Consider the following 16,203-nt stretch of genomic DNA (forward strand, 5'->3'; position numbering starts at 1 on the left):
TTCTATTTTTCCACCCATACCGACACACTTTTTTTCATATAGAAAAAAAAAAAAAGGCAAAAGCAGAAACAGGCAAGCCCAGGTTTGCCAACCTTTGAAGTTCCCTTACCAAAGCTAAACTTTTATTCCTTTTTGCAGCGTATTGCTCAACCTTAACCCACAGGTCAAAAGCTGTATTTATGAGACCTCTAGGGTATTAGAAGTGGGAACATGCCCCTGTATATTTAATTCAGCCCCTGCTTGGCTTCTCCCCTGCAGACTGGCTGACAGTGATCTTCATCATTATGGGAGCCCTCCTCCTGCTCCTGCTGATTGGAGTGTGCTGGTGCCAATGCTGTCCTCAGTATTGCTGCTGCTATGTCCGCTGCCCCTGCTGTCCCAATCGCTGCTGCTGCCCCGAGGAAGGTGAGAGTGGGTGGACAAGCAGTGCAGTGGGATGCTGCTGGTGCCTGGTGCCCCAAACAGATCAGATTCAAAACCTTGTATTCTTCCAGGTTCTCATGCATGACCTTCTCCCATCACAGATTTAGGGGTTTTTGGCCTCATCTCAGAAAATGATGCTTGGGCAGCTACGGAGTGAAGTGAGAGGACTTTTCCCTGGCCTTATTCGAGCCTGTCTAAGGCCTTTTCAGATGGCTGTGCCTACTGATGGCATATCCTCGGCAGCTCTGATATCCCCGTGCTCCACTGTATGATCCTGGCACTGACCTTGCTTAACCATGAGATAGCTGAAGGGAATGATTTAAATGTAGCAGTGAGACCCCTGGCTGGGTGACTCAGTTGGTTGGAGCATCATCCTATATACCAAAAGGTTGTCGGTTTGATAAATGGTCAGGGTACATACCCACTTCATGGGTTTTGTCCCAGCCAAGATGTGTACAGGAGGCAACTGTTCAATGTTTCTCTCTCACATCAGTGTATTTTTTCCTCTCTGTCTCTGTCTCTCTCTCAAACCAATAAACATATTGTCAGGTGGGTATAAATAAATAAGTAAGCAAGTGAATAAATAAATAAATGTAGCAGCGAAGAGAGGAGCCCGCTCCTTAGAGATGACTTGAAAAGAGCAGATTAAAGGAAAGAGGTGTTAGAACAGTGGTTCTCAAACTTAAGAATCACCTAGAGGGCTTATGAAAGCTTAATTGCTGGCTTCACCTCTGGAGTTTCCGATTTAATTGATCTGGGGTGGGCCTGAGGGTTGCAGTTATCAGAAGTTCCCAGGTGATGTGATATTGCTGGTCTGGGGGCCACACTTTGGGAATCTTTGTGTTAAGGGAAGGGAAGAGGGAGTGGGAGACTATCGTGCTCTTATTGTGCTCTTTCTTTAGTCTAAAATTTGACTTTTTAAACATTTATTTATTTATTTATTTATTTTTAGAGAAAAGAGAAAGGATGGAGAAAGTGAGGAAGAGAAACATCTTTGTGCAAGAGAAATATCAATCAGTCACCTCTTGCATACCCCCAGTCAAGGGTCCGGCCTGCAACTCAGGCACCTACCCCAACTGGGATCCGAACCAATGACCATTTGGTCTGTGACATGATGCCCAAGCCACTGAGCTACACCAGTCAGGGCTGACATTTGACTTTTTAAAACAGAATTATGACATGCCCTAACAATTTGGCTGCAGGATGCATGATGAAGATAAAAGAATAATGAATTATTGTACAATATCTTTTCTTAGTAGATGGCTGGAGTGGAATTAATTTCTTTTCACGGAAGGGGTATTTGTGTTTTTAAAATAGCAAAAAGAACTTTTCCTGATAAGTACTACATTGTAGATAATTTGAGAAATTCTGGACTATGTAAAGACTAATCTTAGTATCCAAAGATAACCACTCTTATCATTTTGGTCCTTTTGAAAGGGAATTTTTAAAAGGGGGAAATAAGGAATTGCCTCTTAAGATGGAAACAAAACCTAATCTACAGTGTCAAGAAGGTCAATGGTCTAAGTCTGGTTTCAGGCCTGTGTTGAGGTTGCTGTCTTACAGGAAAAGAGAACTAACTTTTATTGGATGTTTGGTCTGCGTAGGCCCTTTGCATATGTTTCCCCATTGAATCTTCACAACCCTCAAAGGCAGGTATCATCACTTTTTAGCAGGTGAGGGCACTGAAGGTCAGAGAAGTCACACGGTAAGCAGCAGCGGTAGTACAGTGTCTAACCCATGTTTATCTGACTTATGAGAGCCTGAATTTCCCACAGCCGAGCCTGCCACAACCTCTATGTATAGATCACAATGGTTGGCTGTAATACCAATAAACTTCTTAAAAAGAGGAAAAATAGCAGAAAACTCGATCTTGTGCTGTGGTGCTCCCTACCTTTAAGGGGCCTCCGGGGGAGATGCCATGAAGAAGTCACTGTCACTGGAGTAGTAATGTGCAGGAAGAGACGAGAAAAACCCTCTCAAAGCCTTCTTAGAATCCCCAAATCAGTGGGACACTCAAAACACGTAGAACTGAGGGCAAACCCTCCACAAATGATAGATGTATCCACTGTCGGTCAGCTGATAAATAGGTTCCCAGGGACAGTAGTTCCTCCGAAGTGGATAGAGGTCATTTAGAAGAACTGGTAAAGGCAAGAAGTGCAGTCCACAACTAAAGGTCCCTCGACTGGAGCAGATGAGGTCACTTCTGAAGTGAGTCACTGTCCTGAGAAATTTGGTGACGAGAAGAGATTATATGGAGGAGGCAGAAGTTGTTAGGAAAGCTCTTAGATAGAGAAGGGGGTGGGGGGGGTGTATGACTGTTTTCTGTTTGGTTTTGTGAAAGAGAACCATAAGCATATTTGTAGGCCAAGACCCGAGGCTTATGGAAAATCAGTAAAGGGAGGTGATCACCGAGGACTGATGGAGCCAGTGGGAGTGGCATCAGGCTTACAGTGAAATGACTGCCTTTAGAAAATAAAGGAAAGACAGCCTGACCTGTGAAGAGAGCAAGGAAGTCATTATAACATAGACAGTGATTAAAATGTAAGGGAGGAAGCTGAGGCAGATCACATTGGACAAATCAAACTCCTAGACACAGAAGAGAACTTTAAGAATGATGTCAGTGGTTCTTAAAAATTTCTCTGACCACAGCCAACCTCCCTAACCGGCTCCACTTTCTAGTGAGAGTTAATAAAGGAGAAAAATGAAAATAACAACACATTTCAGTAACTCTTTTTTTAAAAAAAGGTTTTGTTTATTTTTAGAGAGAGGGAAAGGGAGGGAGAAAAGAGGGAGAGAAACATCAACATGAGAGAGAAACATCAGTTGGTTATCTCTTGTACGCACCCCAACTGGGGACCAAACCTGTAACCCAAGCATGTGCTCTGACTGGGAATCGAACCCATGACCTTTTGCCTTGCAGGATAATGCCCAACCCACTGAGCCACACCAGTCAGGGCACATTTCAGTAACTTTAGATAATTTACTTAGTACTAGTAAACAACCAACAGTAAGTAGAACTTAAAGATGAAAGTTATTGAAATGGAAACTTACTTTTTTCTGTGAGAACTAGAGAAACAGTTTTCATCCCTAGCTCGTCTACTGGCCCTCCTCCCCACAGAGCCTGTGGCATACCCTGCAATAGACCACGGGGCCACACTGGAATCTCTAATCTATGCCACACACCACCTCATCAGCCTCTCAGGTGAGGGATGTGAGGCCTAGTGAGACTTTCTGACAAGTCTACACTATTAGTGGTGGATCCTGGACTAGAACTAGGTCTCTTGATTCCTTACCGAGGGCTGAGTATAAGATGATATCATCAGCTGAAAATTCATGAGGAGGGTAAGACATGAGAAGTGGGATATGTTTAAACTGCTGCTCTGGGCGAGGGAAGCAGGGTCGATAGAACAGTCAGGGAAAGTCAGGGTGGGAGCAGGGCTGCTTGAGGTCAGTTCCCCTGCAGTGCAGTCAGCTCTCACAGTGTGTGGCCAGGAAACATGTGCTGGTGGTTCCCTAAAGCTGAGTTTGTAAGAGTTCAAAGGGTGTGGGATTCTAGAAAGCTCCTGAGGATGTTAGTGAAATGACTAGCCAGTCAAATCATATGGGTGACTGGTAATGTAGGGAAAAGCAAAAGGACTGTGTGACCCTAGATCAAAAGAGGGCAAAGAGTGAGTTCTGTAAGAGTGGAAAAGAGGCGGTAAGGAATGGTAAGCAGTTACAGGCAAATGCGGTTGGAGCTTTCCAGGGGAACCACAGATGATACTGGCTGCAGAAGACAAGAGGCGCAGGTCTCTGGAGGGGTGGGGGCGGGTTGAGTGTCATTTCTATCAGGAAGGAGACATCTTAAAGAATATGCCCCAGGTTTTCCAGCGAAATGAAGATGAATGTGCATTGGGTGGTTTAGTCTCCGAATATGTATTTTTGTCTCCTATGGGATCTACGGCCAAAGAAGCTGCTCATTCTAACAATTTATTAGAACAGTGAGGCCCTGGCTGGTATAGCTCAGTGGATTGAGCTCGGGCCTGCGAACCACAGGATTGCAGTTCGATTCCCAGTCAGGGCACATGCCTGGGGTGCAGGCCAGTTCCCAGCAGGGGACTCACGAGAGGCAACCATACATTGATATTTCTCTCCTTCTCTCCTTCCCTTCCTCTCTAAAGATAAATAAATAAAATCTTTTAAAAAACATTTAAAAAAAAGAACAGTGAGAGCCACTATCTGTTGACAGTCGTATGTTAGGCACTTTTTGTGTATTACCTCACTTAACCTCAACAATCTTGCAAAGTAGGTTTTACTTCTATCTTACATATGAGGAGACTCGGCCTAGACCCTCTGAAAAGTCACTCAGCATCACACAGCTAGTACATGCTGGGTTTCCAGTTAAGTCCATCTGGCCCTCAAAACTATAGGTAAGGAAACCTATCCCTGAGGATCATACTTTTCAAAAGGTTTTGAGGATCCTCAATAGTCAACTCCAATTTCACTCCCTGCATCAGAATGGGGGAATTTGTTGAAAACACAGATTTTCTTGCCTTCCATTAGACTAAAGGAGGGTTTCTGGAACATGGGATCCAGGAGTCTGCATTTTTAATCAGCTCGTTAAACGTGACCAATGAAGACTTTACTCCACTGTGGTTCTGAGATAACTGTCTAGGAGTCTTTTGAAGCTGTGTTGCTTTCTCTGTGCTTCTTATTTTATTGCCTGTCTGATTCCCCTTTAGCTGAGCAGCAGAAAATCTTGATAGTTTATACGGCCCCATAGGGCTGTTTCCAGGGTCAGGATGGCCAAGGGGGAAGCTCAGAGGCTGTGTTTTCCACTGTTATTCGTTCCTGTGCATCAGGGAAGGGAGGACCCCTGAGAAAAGAAAGGGGTAGCAGCTAAGAAAGGAACAGGTGGGTGACTCTCTGGAGTGTGTGAAAATTGGAACAAAATATCATGGAGGATCTGGAAGGATCCCTAGGGAGTTATCTGTGCAGAAAGTCCGTTTAACTTACCAAGGTCATTTGGACAGCCCTGGCAGAGTGGCTCTGTTGATTGGAGCACCATCTGGTATAGCAAAACTTCGGGGGTTCGATCCCGGTCAGGACACATAGGTTGTGACCCCTGGGGGAGGCAACAAATCGATGTTTTCTCTTCCCTTCCCTGCCTTCTCCTTCCTCTCCTCCTTTCCCCTCCTCTCCCCCCCTCCTCTGCTCCATCCCCCTTCCTTCCTCTCTGTGTAAAATCAATAAACAAAACGCTCAGGTGGAGATGTTTTTAAAAGTAAGAGAAGTATTTAGAGAGCATGGAGTAAACCTAGTGCTCCCTTTGTCTCCTATTCAATTGGAAAGTAGACGAAGGAAGTGGCCAAAATGGGGCATGGTACCATTTAGAATAGGGGTGTCAATCAAACTCATTTTCACTGGTGGTTGGGGGGTGGGCACATCAGCCTCAGGGTTGCTTTCAAAAGGCCAAATGTAATTTCAACTTCTTAACAGTTAAAAAATAGTTACAATTTTAGGGGGGCCTAAAATTATTTTGGCCCTTTGGGGAATAATTTTAGCAGAGGAAGCCAGGAGTCAATTAGAGGGGCGGGGGTATATAAGGTTGTTCCCAGTGGAATCAGATGTCCCCCGGCCTTGGGGGCAGAGACTAAGCTGGAGGGGGTTTCGAAAGGTGTAGAGATGAGCTGGAGAGAAATGAGGAGGTAGTGCTGAGCAAGGGCCTTTTGCTTCATAGAAATAAAAAAGTCTGGGGACTCAGGGATTTGGCAGAAAGAGTACAGACATGGGTGTCAGACACAAGGTCACATCCTGTCTCTGCCAGTCACCTGCTGTTGGACTGTGGGCTGGGGAGGTAACATCTAGGAGCCCAACTTCCTCATTTGATCCCACATTGAAGATTTCTCTGGGGACCAGTTACCTTACGTAAAGTGGCACATACCAAGCAGGGCATTATGTATACTGCCGGTGGCGCACACAGGGAGCTGGGGAAGGCATGTGCTGGCAAAAGCAAGAGGAAATACTGAGCATGTGGACTTGTCTTTGGAGGGTCTGCAGTGCTGTCCATTGGCTTGAGGGGTAGCCGCTGGGTGAGCTGCTGTAAGTTTGCATTCAGTTTCCTCCAGGCTGGGCTGTGACTCACCATTAGGGCTAGAGCTCCAGACATTTCTGGGGGCTCTGCTGCAACCACTTCCTGTTGTGCTGGACGTTTTTTTCTGCATTGGAGACAAGCGGCAGAGTAGCTGTCCAGGTGGCCTCACCAAATCCTCCACCCTGTGTTGCTGGGTCCAAAATGCCTGCCTTCTTTTCCCTCTACTGTGGCAGGAGGAGGCTTCAGGCAGAACCTGCTGTGTCAGGGGTGGCCTCAGGGCTTGGGAACGCAGGAGGAGGTGAGAGTGCTAGGCTGGGGGCCTGAGGCAGGCACTTCCTGCCCTCAAACGCACAGGCACACTTCCTACACGCATGGGTAGTCAGGAACTTTGGGAGACACTGCACTCGTCAAAGTTACCTCAAAACAGAAATTCATGAACAAAAACAAGCAAATGCTTTTGTTTTTAAGATTCACTCACTATGGGTGATGCGTTTCAGACCAACTGCACCTAAGGGACTAGAGTCACATTTCCATGGAAACCTTGTGCTGCCTTTTTATATTATTATTTTTGCCCTGATAGGAAATGGTATTTCCTTTGTCCCTTCTCTGCCTCGCCCCACCCCTTAGAGATTCCCCACTACTTAGGGGAAACCCCAACACTTACTAATGTTGAGGAGAAGGGTACAAAATGTCCACTGGATCCACTTCAGCTTTTTGCTTTCTCTTACCTTCCACTGGTTTTCTCCTACTGGCTAGAAACATTCTTTACCAGTAATTCTGCCCATTTAGCTCAGCATCTACGTCCTTCTCTTTTTTGTTTTGCAACTCTGAACAGGCAGCCCTGAGCTTCCCTAGCAGGCAGCCCCTGACTCACAGCCTCCTGTAAACTCTTGTGTCTTTGGCCTGTGGCTGAAAACCTTGTTGGTTTATGGCCTGAGATTTCACTGCCTGCTAATTACCATGTATGTCCCTATACATTATAGGTGACCTTGGGAATGGGCAGAATGATGAAATGTTTTCAAGATTAGAAAGTCAATTTTAAGAGTATACTAACCTGAGGTGCGGGAATCACGGTCTTGCCTAAGGAATTTATTCCCAGTTCATTCCCAGAGGAACAATTGATTCCTACTACCTCGACTCGAACTCCCATGCAAGATACTTCATAATGAACTTTGAAGAGGGAAACTGGCCTTCTGGCAAGGCTGCTGGGCAGCGAGAAGTGAAGTGGGAGGTGTGGGCCTTGCCTTGGATGAGGGTCTGCATTTCACCTTCCACCACCCCACCCCCCCACAGCCCTGGCCCGCCACCGCCACATGAAGCAGGCTCAGACCCAAGGCCCTCAGATGATGGAAAAACCCCTGTACTGGGGGGCGGACAGAAGCTCCCAGTTTTCATCTTATCCAATGAACCAACTGCTGCATCGAGGTAAACCTGGCCAGAGATTTAGGGTGGGAGAGGGCAAGGGTAGGAGCACGGGCTGCCCCAGGCCTTTTTGACCAATGTGGTGGGTATGTATATGGTTGGGGGGGGGAGGGATGGATGAAAGCTAAATAATGTGGCATTTTGGTGTCCCAGTTCCGAGGAGCATGCTGTGGGTTAGCTTTTCTCCAAGTTCTTGTCCTTGTCTTCATACAGATTTGTCCCTGCAATCCAGCGTCCCACAGATGCCAATGACCCAGACCACTGCTCACCCTCCCATCACCAATGGTGTCCTGGAGTATTTGGAGAAAGAGTTGCGGAATTTCAACCCAGCCCTACCCCTGACCCCTGACCTCAAAGCCATATCTGGCCAGCCCTGCAGTATGCTGTCCTCCCTGGGCTCCGAGGTTGTGGAACGTAGAATCATCCGCCTGCCCCCACTGATCAGACACCTGCCGTCTGCTCCGAGGACCAGCAACTCCTCCCGCCAGCAGTGGCTTCCCCCGGTTTCCCCAGAACCCTGGCATCTGAGTGAGGAGAGAAGGCAGCACCACCTCTCCGATTTCCACCAGGAGCTCCAGGACCGGGAGCCTAAGCGATGGGCATTGGAACGAAGGGAGCTGGACCAACTTCGGGGTGGAAGGCACCGCAGCTCCAGGCTGAACACATCGCCCATGCCCTGGTCAGACGGGGAAAGCCTCAGCGATGGCCCTTTGTCCAGTGAGGACCGCTGGCAGTGGCTCAACCACCTGCCTCTCCGGAGCCGTTACCCAGACAGACCCCGCAGGCCCAGCCCCCGAGAGAGCGCCCACAGGCACCAGACACACAGGCACCAGACTCGCAGGCACCGCAGCTACTCCCCTCCCCTGCCCTCGGACCTCAGTTCTTGGAGCTCTGAGGAGGAGAAGGAGAGGCAACCCCGGAACTGGGGGGCCCACCGCCGCCATCCCCACTCCCCAAACTGGCCTGAGGAGAAGCCACCCAGCTACCGCTCACTGGATGTCATCCCAGGCAAGAATGGCAGGAAAAAAGGGAATGTGGAGAGGCGCTCGGTGAGCCTGGGACATCCTGCTGAGGGTAGGGCGTGTTCAGAAGGGACCCTCCAGCCAAGCTGGGCCGCACGCAGCTAACAAGGTCACCTCACATGCCACTGCTGAGGGTACCTCTTCCCTGTTTTGCTCAGCTAGCCCTGGGGTGAGACACCTCTTATAGAGCTAGAAGGCACCTAGTGAGTTCAGAGGGCAGATGAGGTGCTGGATGCTTACAAAAGGGTTTCTCATCCTCAGGTCCCTCCATTTCACAGATGAGGAAATGAGGCTCAGAATAATTAAGCACCAAGTGAGTAGTGGCGGCAGGACTTGAACACTGGTCTTGATGGCTGAAGCTTTACTTCCTGTCACAGCTGCCTTGCTTTACTTAGCAACTGTATTTCCATACCCCAAATTAGAACACGTGGTGCGACAGAGGATGTATGTGCTACTTCTGGCGCTTCAAGTCAGTGTGCAAGACCCTGTTGTAGTCAAAGATGAGGTCCTCCGAAACCCCGCCCCCTTCCTGGGAAAGCATCTTTGAACTGATGAACATAAGAAAAAAGATCAAATGTGGTTCAAAACTTGAGGATTCTGTGAACAGGCAAGGTTATCAGGCTTACCAGCCTGAAAGGGTTGCTAAGAAGCATGTAGGTTTTTAGGCCTCTGAATAGAGATCATTTTTTTAAAGATGTAACTTTAAAAATTATTTCATAACTAATATACCCAAATGATTGTATTCTTTTGCAGATTTTATTTATTTATTTTTAGGGAGAGAGGGGGAGAAACATCAATATGAGACAGATATATTGATTGGTTGCCTTTCCTATGAACCCCGACCAGGGACCAAAACTGCACACCTAGGCACATGCCCAGTCAGTTTGGTTTCCTGACTGGGAACCAAACTGGCAACCTTTGCTTTGCCGAATAACTCAACTGAGCCACTGAGCCACATTGGTCAGGGTGATGGTATTCTTTTTTTTTTTTTTTTAGAGAGAGGGGAAAGAAGGGAGAAAGAGAGGGAGAGAAATATCAATATATGGTTGCCTCTCATGTGCCCCCAACTGGGGACCTGGCCAGCAACCCAGGCATGTGCCCTGACTGGGAATTGAACCGGCAACGCCTTGGTTCATAGACCAGCACTCAATCCACTTAGCCACACCAGCCAGGGCAATGGTATTCTTTTAATGTTGTCATTTTGCAAAGTTATGCTGTCATGACTCAAAAAGTATTTATGAACTACCTTCAGAGTCAACTTACAAGCTATGTACAAAAATCTATTTCTTTATTTGTCCAGAATCCTTTTCCTATTTTGATTCTGTTGAGATAAAGGGATATCTAGCCCTTAGAGCAGTTCCCAGGGGGAGGGATATTATAGAAACAAGAATTATAGTCTCACACACTTTGAAGCATATAGCACACATTTGGAAATGCAGATTTTGCCGTAATTTGTTTAAAAACCAGCACACACAGTTTGTACAAAAGAACAGATACCTGTGAGCCACTGTGCTGGTCTTTCTAGGGAAGCACCCTGGTGAGAGAGTGATTTGTGAAGATGGCAGCAAAGGCCTGTAGGCATTTCTGAAATGATCAATGACAATCTCATCATATTCTCACAGCTGTCCCATGAGAGAGGCAAAGAGCAGTAATACTGAAAATTAGTAGTATCCTAGGTAGTACTGAGCTATGGACATTTATGCTACACCTCATTTAATCCTTATAACACTGGGTGAGATTTGTACTGTTGACTTCATTTTATAGTAGGTACAGCCCTCCCTCTTGTGTTACCAGTAAGAAAATTACATCCTGAGGGAAAGCACAGAATTGGTTAGATCTGGGAAAACTGCTGTTACTTCAATTATGAAGTGACTAAACTGTCTCTTAACTTCATTTTTAACAGAGAAATGCAATTTAAAAGCCAGCTTTGGGCCTTAACCCAAACCCTATTTTCTTTTAATTTCCTTCTTGTCTTTATTTTCTTCTAAGTTAAATTGTGTGGTTTCTTTTAAATTAGAGAAGGGTGAAAGCAATGCCAATCCTGTTGCAGACACTGGGATAAGCCCCTTTCAAGCCGTATTTCATATAATCCTTTTAACAAGCCGTGCGAGGTTCAGTGAGATTAAGGAACATGCCCAGAGTCATGCCAGCATCACGGAGCAGAGCCAGAATTCGAACAGTCCTCTGACTCTCCAACCTGCGCCCTTTTCAATCACGCTGTGTGGAACAATGCTGTTTCCTGGTGACTTTATTTCTTCATTTTCTGAAAGCTTCCTTTATTATACAGATGTGCGCACCAATACTTCTAGCACAAGTAAACCATATTTTTTATTGTAAAGTTGCTGGTGAGAGGCAAAGATTTCACTGGAGAATCATTTTTAAAGCCCTCGTTGTTTTGGATGTCTCTGAGCTTATCTCCCAAAGAGCTATCACTTTACTTTAATCACGTTCAACTGTCCACTCATATTCTGAGTGACCAGAGGCCAGGACCGAAACTTGATTTGGAAGATTGGTGGGTTAGAAGGGCATAGTACTTTGTGTGTAACCTGAACATTGAATGCCTTTAGTGAGGCCAAAATCTTACTCTTCTCCTCTGCTTGGTGGGGCTGGGTGCTTCCCACACACCTCCTTAGCCTCTGAAGGAGTCTTTGGCACTCGGAGCTGACTTCGGAAGTTATAAAACACTTGGGCCACTAGATGGTGATCTTTGATTATGTATGACTTGAAGTTTGTTTTACCCCTTGAGTGGATATGATTGATTACTATTTTCTTTTTTTTTAAGTATATTTTATTGATTATGCTATTACAGTTGTCTCATATCATTTCTCCCATTTACCCCCTCCATCCTGCACCATCCCTTCTTCCAGGATTAGTTCCCCCTTAGTTCATGTCCATGGGTCCTACATATAAGTTTTTGGCTTCTCCATTTCCTATACTATTCTTAACCTTCCCCTGCCTATTTTGTACCTACCATTTATGCTTCTTATTCCCCATACCTTTTCCCCCCATTCTTTTCCCACCCCCTCCCTGCTGATAACCCTCCATGTGATCTCCATTTCTGTGATTCTCTTCATGTTCTATGTTTGCTTAGTTTGTTTTTGTTTTTAGGTTCAGTTGTTGATAATTATGAATTGTCATTTTACTGTTCATAGTTTTGATCTTGTACTTCTTAGATAAGTCCCTTTAACATTTCATATAATAAGGGCTTGGTGATGATGAACTCCTTTAACGTGACCTCATCTGGGAAGCACTTTATCTGCCCTTCCATTCTAAATGATAGCTTTGCTGGATAGAGTAACCTTGGATGTAGGTCCTTGCATTTCATGACTTTGAATATTTCTTTCCAGCCCCTTCTTGCCTGTAAAGTTTCTTTTGAGAAATCGGCTGATAGTCTTATGGGAACTCCTTTGTAAGTAACTGTCTCCTTTTATCTTGCTGCTTTTAAGATTCTCTACATATTTTTAATGTTGGGTAACTTAGTTATGATGTGTCTTAGTGTCTTTCTTCTTGGATCCAACTTCTTTGGGACTCTCTGCGTTTCCTGGACTTTCATGTCTATTTTCTTCACCAGATTAGGGAAGCTTTCCTTCATTATTTGTTCAAAATAGTTTTCATTATTTGTTCAAAAAGTTGCTCTTCATATTCTCCTTCTGGCACAGCCTATGATTCGGATGTTAGAATGTTCAGAGTTGTCCCAGAGGTTCCTCAGTCTCTCCTCACTTTTTTGAATTCTTGTTTATTCCTTCTATTCTAGTTGAATGTTTATTTCTTCCTTTTGTTCCAAATCTTTGATTGATCCCAGTTTCCTTCCCTTCACTGTTGGTTTCCTGTGTATTTTTCTTGATTTCACTTTGCATAGCCATTACTTCTTCCTCTATTCTGCAACCACACTCAATCATTTCTGTGAGCATCCTATTACCAGTGTTTTGAACTCTGCATCAGACAGGTTGCTTATCTCCTTGTCACTTAGTTCTTTTTCTGGAGTTTGATCTGTTCTTTCATTTGGGCTGTATTTCTTTGTCTTGGTGCACCTGTTACATTGTAAGGAGCAGAGCCTTAGGTATTTGATAGGATGGGGCAACCTGCTTCGCTGCATTGTGGCGCTACGGTGCTGCATGTTGGGAAGGGGTCAGAGAGGAAACAATGCTGCTTGCTTGGCTCTCACCCCGCTTTCAGGCACTTCTCTCACTTCCCACAAGCAGATTTTGCCCTTTCAGGTACTGATTCCCAGGTGGGTGGGTTTGTGTATGTTTTAGGACCCTGTGGGTCTCATCAACGAATTGTCCTATGAGACTGGGAGTTTCTCTAGCTGCTGCAACCCCCACAGGATTTTATAGCCAGAGGTTTTGAGTCTTTGGTTTCCCACACTAGAACCCTAAATTGTGTGGTCTGTCTCTTTCCCCAGTTGTTTCTCCTAGTTTATCCGCACACGAATGTGGGACCACCCGCCCTGCCTGCTGCTGCCTTGCCTGCCCTGTTGTTCCAGCGGCTGCCTTGTTGTGCATCCTCACAGCCCAGCTTTCTGTCTTCATCCCTCCTACCAGTCTGGACAAATATTTCTTTAATTCCTTGGTTGTTGGACTTCCATGCAGTTCTATTTTCTGTCAGTTCTGTTTTGTTGTTGTTGTTTTTAAATTGGTCGATATCCCTCTTTTGGCTGTGTGAGGAAGTGAAGCTTACCTATGCCTATGGCTACCTACCTGTGTTTTGACTGGAAGCCTATTACTGTTTTCTTAAAACAGGCTTTTAGCAGCTATAGCTTCACCATAACTTTTTTTACAAAATAGTTATTAAAATACTTTATTAAATATTCAGAAAAATATGAATTAATCAAAAAATCCTTTGGCTCATATGGAATCTTCACCCTCAAGCCTAATGTTTTTTTTTTAAAAAAGAACTTCCATGTAAATGATCTCATTGGAGTGCCAAATAGCTAAGAACTGTTTTCCGAATAGTGCCCATGAGAAAATAAAAAATTATGTCTAGGAATCTCCCATTTGACTCCAGAACTAGGACACTAGCTGAGGTCTTCTCATTTTAGATCTCTGGTCTTTTCCCTCCACCAACAGCCACAGCCTCAGAAATGTGAGAAGCAGTAACACCGAGTTTTAAACCCCAGTGATTTCAGACTAAGTGGTCTCTGTGTTCTGGCCTCCTTCAAATCGATTACCCTTCTTTCCAATCATGCCCTATCAGAAAGGACTTTTCAAGATATTTCGGATTTGTTCTGAGCTTGGTCTGTACATACCTAATACCTGTTAAGTAAGTATTGCCTGTTCTAAGAGAAAATCACTGCATTCTTTCCTCTCCAAGCTAAACTCAACGTTTCTGTCAAGAGTCTAGGATTGTTTTTCTTTTTTCTTGACTCTGTCTTAATAAAAAATATATATATTTAGATTAGGATACTTCATCTTCTCCTTTCAGTAAAATGTCTATCCTTGAAAATGTCTAGGTTTTTTTTTTCTTTCAGCAAATCCTGAACAAGTTCCTTTTGCCCCATTTTGTTGCTTTCCTTTTTGTCAGAGAGTATTTATCCCATAGCTTTTTTTATTAGAAACCCCTACCCTAAAACTCACTTTCCTGATAAAATGGCAACACACAAAAAATTTAAAGTAGAACATGAGTATACATACATATATGATGCATTTTGGTCAATATGTTTTGGGATAGATAACTTATCTTGCCATTTCAAATAAGATAAGAAAGGTCACATTCATGGACTACAGCTGCAGATACTCAGAACCTTAATAAAACAGTCCCCACCAACACAAAGAGAAATATGAGGAATGCAAACCATAGTCCTTACCCTCATAAAGCAAGTTGAAAAAGCCAAAAGATCAAGGGGAAGAATATCTGAAGAAAAGCGACCGAATTCGCTTAGGAAGAGGTAATTAGTGATCTTTGAAAAATAACTTCAGAGAAGTACTAATATGAACTTAAACCCTTTAGATGAGGGCTGAGAAGGAATAGTTCAGGAGAATGTAAACAGGAAAAGAACTGGGCAATGGCTTTATGAGTGAATGGTGGTGAGAGAGACTGATGAATGAAGCAGGGTACCTTTTTTTCAATCTAAAGGGGCCTCGAAGATGTTAAAACTCAGCAAAAGGCAGAGTGAATGAGACTGTAAGAAATTTTCAGAACTTAAAGATGTTTGAGGGAGGCTCAAGAAAAATAGGAAGAGAAACCTAACCCCTTAGGTAGAGCCTGACTTTATGAAGAGTTAAAAAATAATTTGGGGATTCAGATCTGCTGTCCCAGCAGCCACCACTCACCTAAGATTTGCACCTCAATCAAGCACACCTTGTGTACTGTATGCACAGACAACAGAGCCCAGCTGACTGGATTTTTTGTGTTCTTCTATTCCTCAGGAGAGAGACAGCTCCCATAGTGGAAGGAGTGTGGTCATTTAGTCACCGGGCACAGCACCACTGAATACTTCTTAGCTCCTGCATGTCGGCAGCATCACCTAGACTTCCAGGCGACTTGGCAAAGACACTGAAAGTCTACATTGAACAAGTTTGGGCTTAGATTCTGAGAATCAAACTGAAGAATTTTTAAAACGAGATTTTTAGGAATTAATGACTTAATTTTAGCCTTGGTTCCCATTGTCTGCAAATGTCGATAGTCTCTGACTTGTAATGAACCCAAATGAGATGTGATTCCTCAAGATCTTAGTAGCCTGAGTCTTTTGCTAGGTTACACTGCTCAGAACCATGAGCATTCTCAAGGAGAGAACTCAGGAATCTTTAAGAAAAAAATCAACTATGTTTCAGGAGCAGGGAATCTATGGAGTACTATAGGGTAAGTTTCATGGGAACTTATCTCACTCTAGCATATCCAGAGGGTCCCTCCATGTCAGGAGTCCACTGGGCTGCCCCCATGCCCCATCCCAAGTGCTTCTGAGGACCCAGTAAGAGATGGCACAGGAGATACTCCAACAGTGTGCTCTCTTACGAGATATTTATTGCAAGTGTAGAAAATGACAAGAAGCAGTTTTGCACCAGCCTTACTTTTGTCCTTTTTTCCCTCTTTTTCTTTTTTTCTTTTTTGGCCTATATGTAACTTATATTTCTGTGTATGGTATGTATTCATTAAAATCACTTTAAATGTTTCTTGGAAACAACCGAGTATTGTTGTCCTGTAGGGTCAGGTGACATTGCCTCCCCTATCACCCAAGCTGTGTACTCGAGGTGCACCTTTCATGTGGGCTGAGTACACCCTCCTCTTGTAGTTGAGCCTTGGTTGCTGTTGGCAGATCAATGG

At 44.7% G+C, this 16,203-nt stretch overlaps 1 protein-coding gene across 4 annotated transcripts in view; it reads left to right on the plus strand.

Annotated features, from left to right (window-relative positions):
* Positions 1–15,910, plus strand: part of ILDR1 (immunoglobulin like domain containing receptor 1) — a 36,330-nt gene extending 20,420 nt beyond the window's left edge. For 2 of the 4 annotated variants that reach the window (XM_037051509.1, XM_037051507.1), the window contains 4 exons: positions 259–405; positions 7,790–7,921; positions 8,132–8,967; positions 15,309–15,910. In XM_037051509.1, the coding sequence (XP_036907404.1) occupies positions 259–405; positions 7,790–7,921; positions 8,132–8,967; positions 15,309–15,350 (1,157 nt within the window). In that variant the 3' untranslated portion in view covers positions 15,351–15,910. Of the gene's footprint in view, positions 1–258; positions 406–7,789; positions 7,922–8,131; positions 9,715–15,308 lie in introns of those variants that run through there. The other 2 variants (XM_037051508.1, XM_037051506.1) reach the window with 2 other exon arrangements.
* Positions 15,911–16,203: the final 293 nt, after the last annotated feature.

The sequence above is a fragment of the Sturnira hondurensis genome, unplaced genomic scaffold (genome assembly GCF_014824575.4).
Source record: "Sturnira hondurensis isolate 20B ecotype Veracruz unplaced genomic scaffold, ASM1482457v3 Scaffold0007222, whole genome shotgun sequence".
NCBI classification, from domain to species: Eukaryota; Metazoa; Chordata; class Mammalia; order Chiroptera; family Phyllostomidae; genus Sturnira; species Sturnira hondurensis.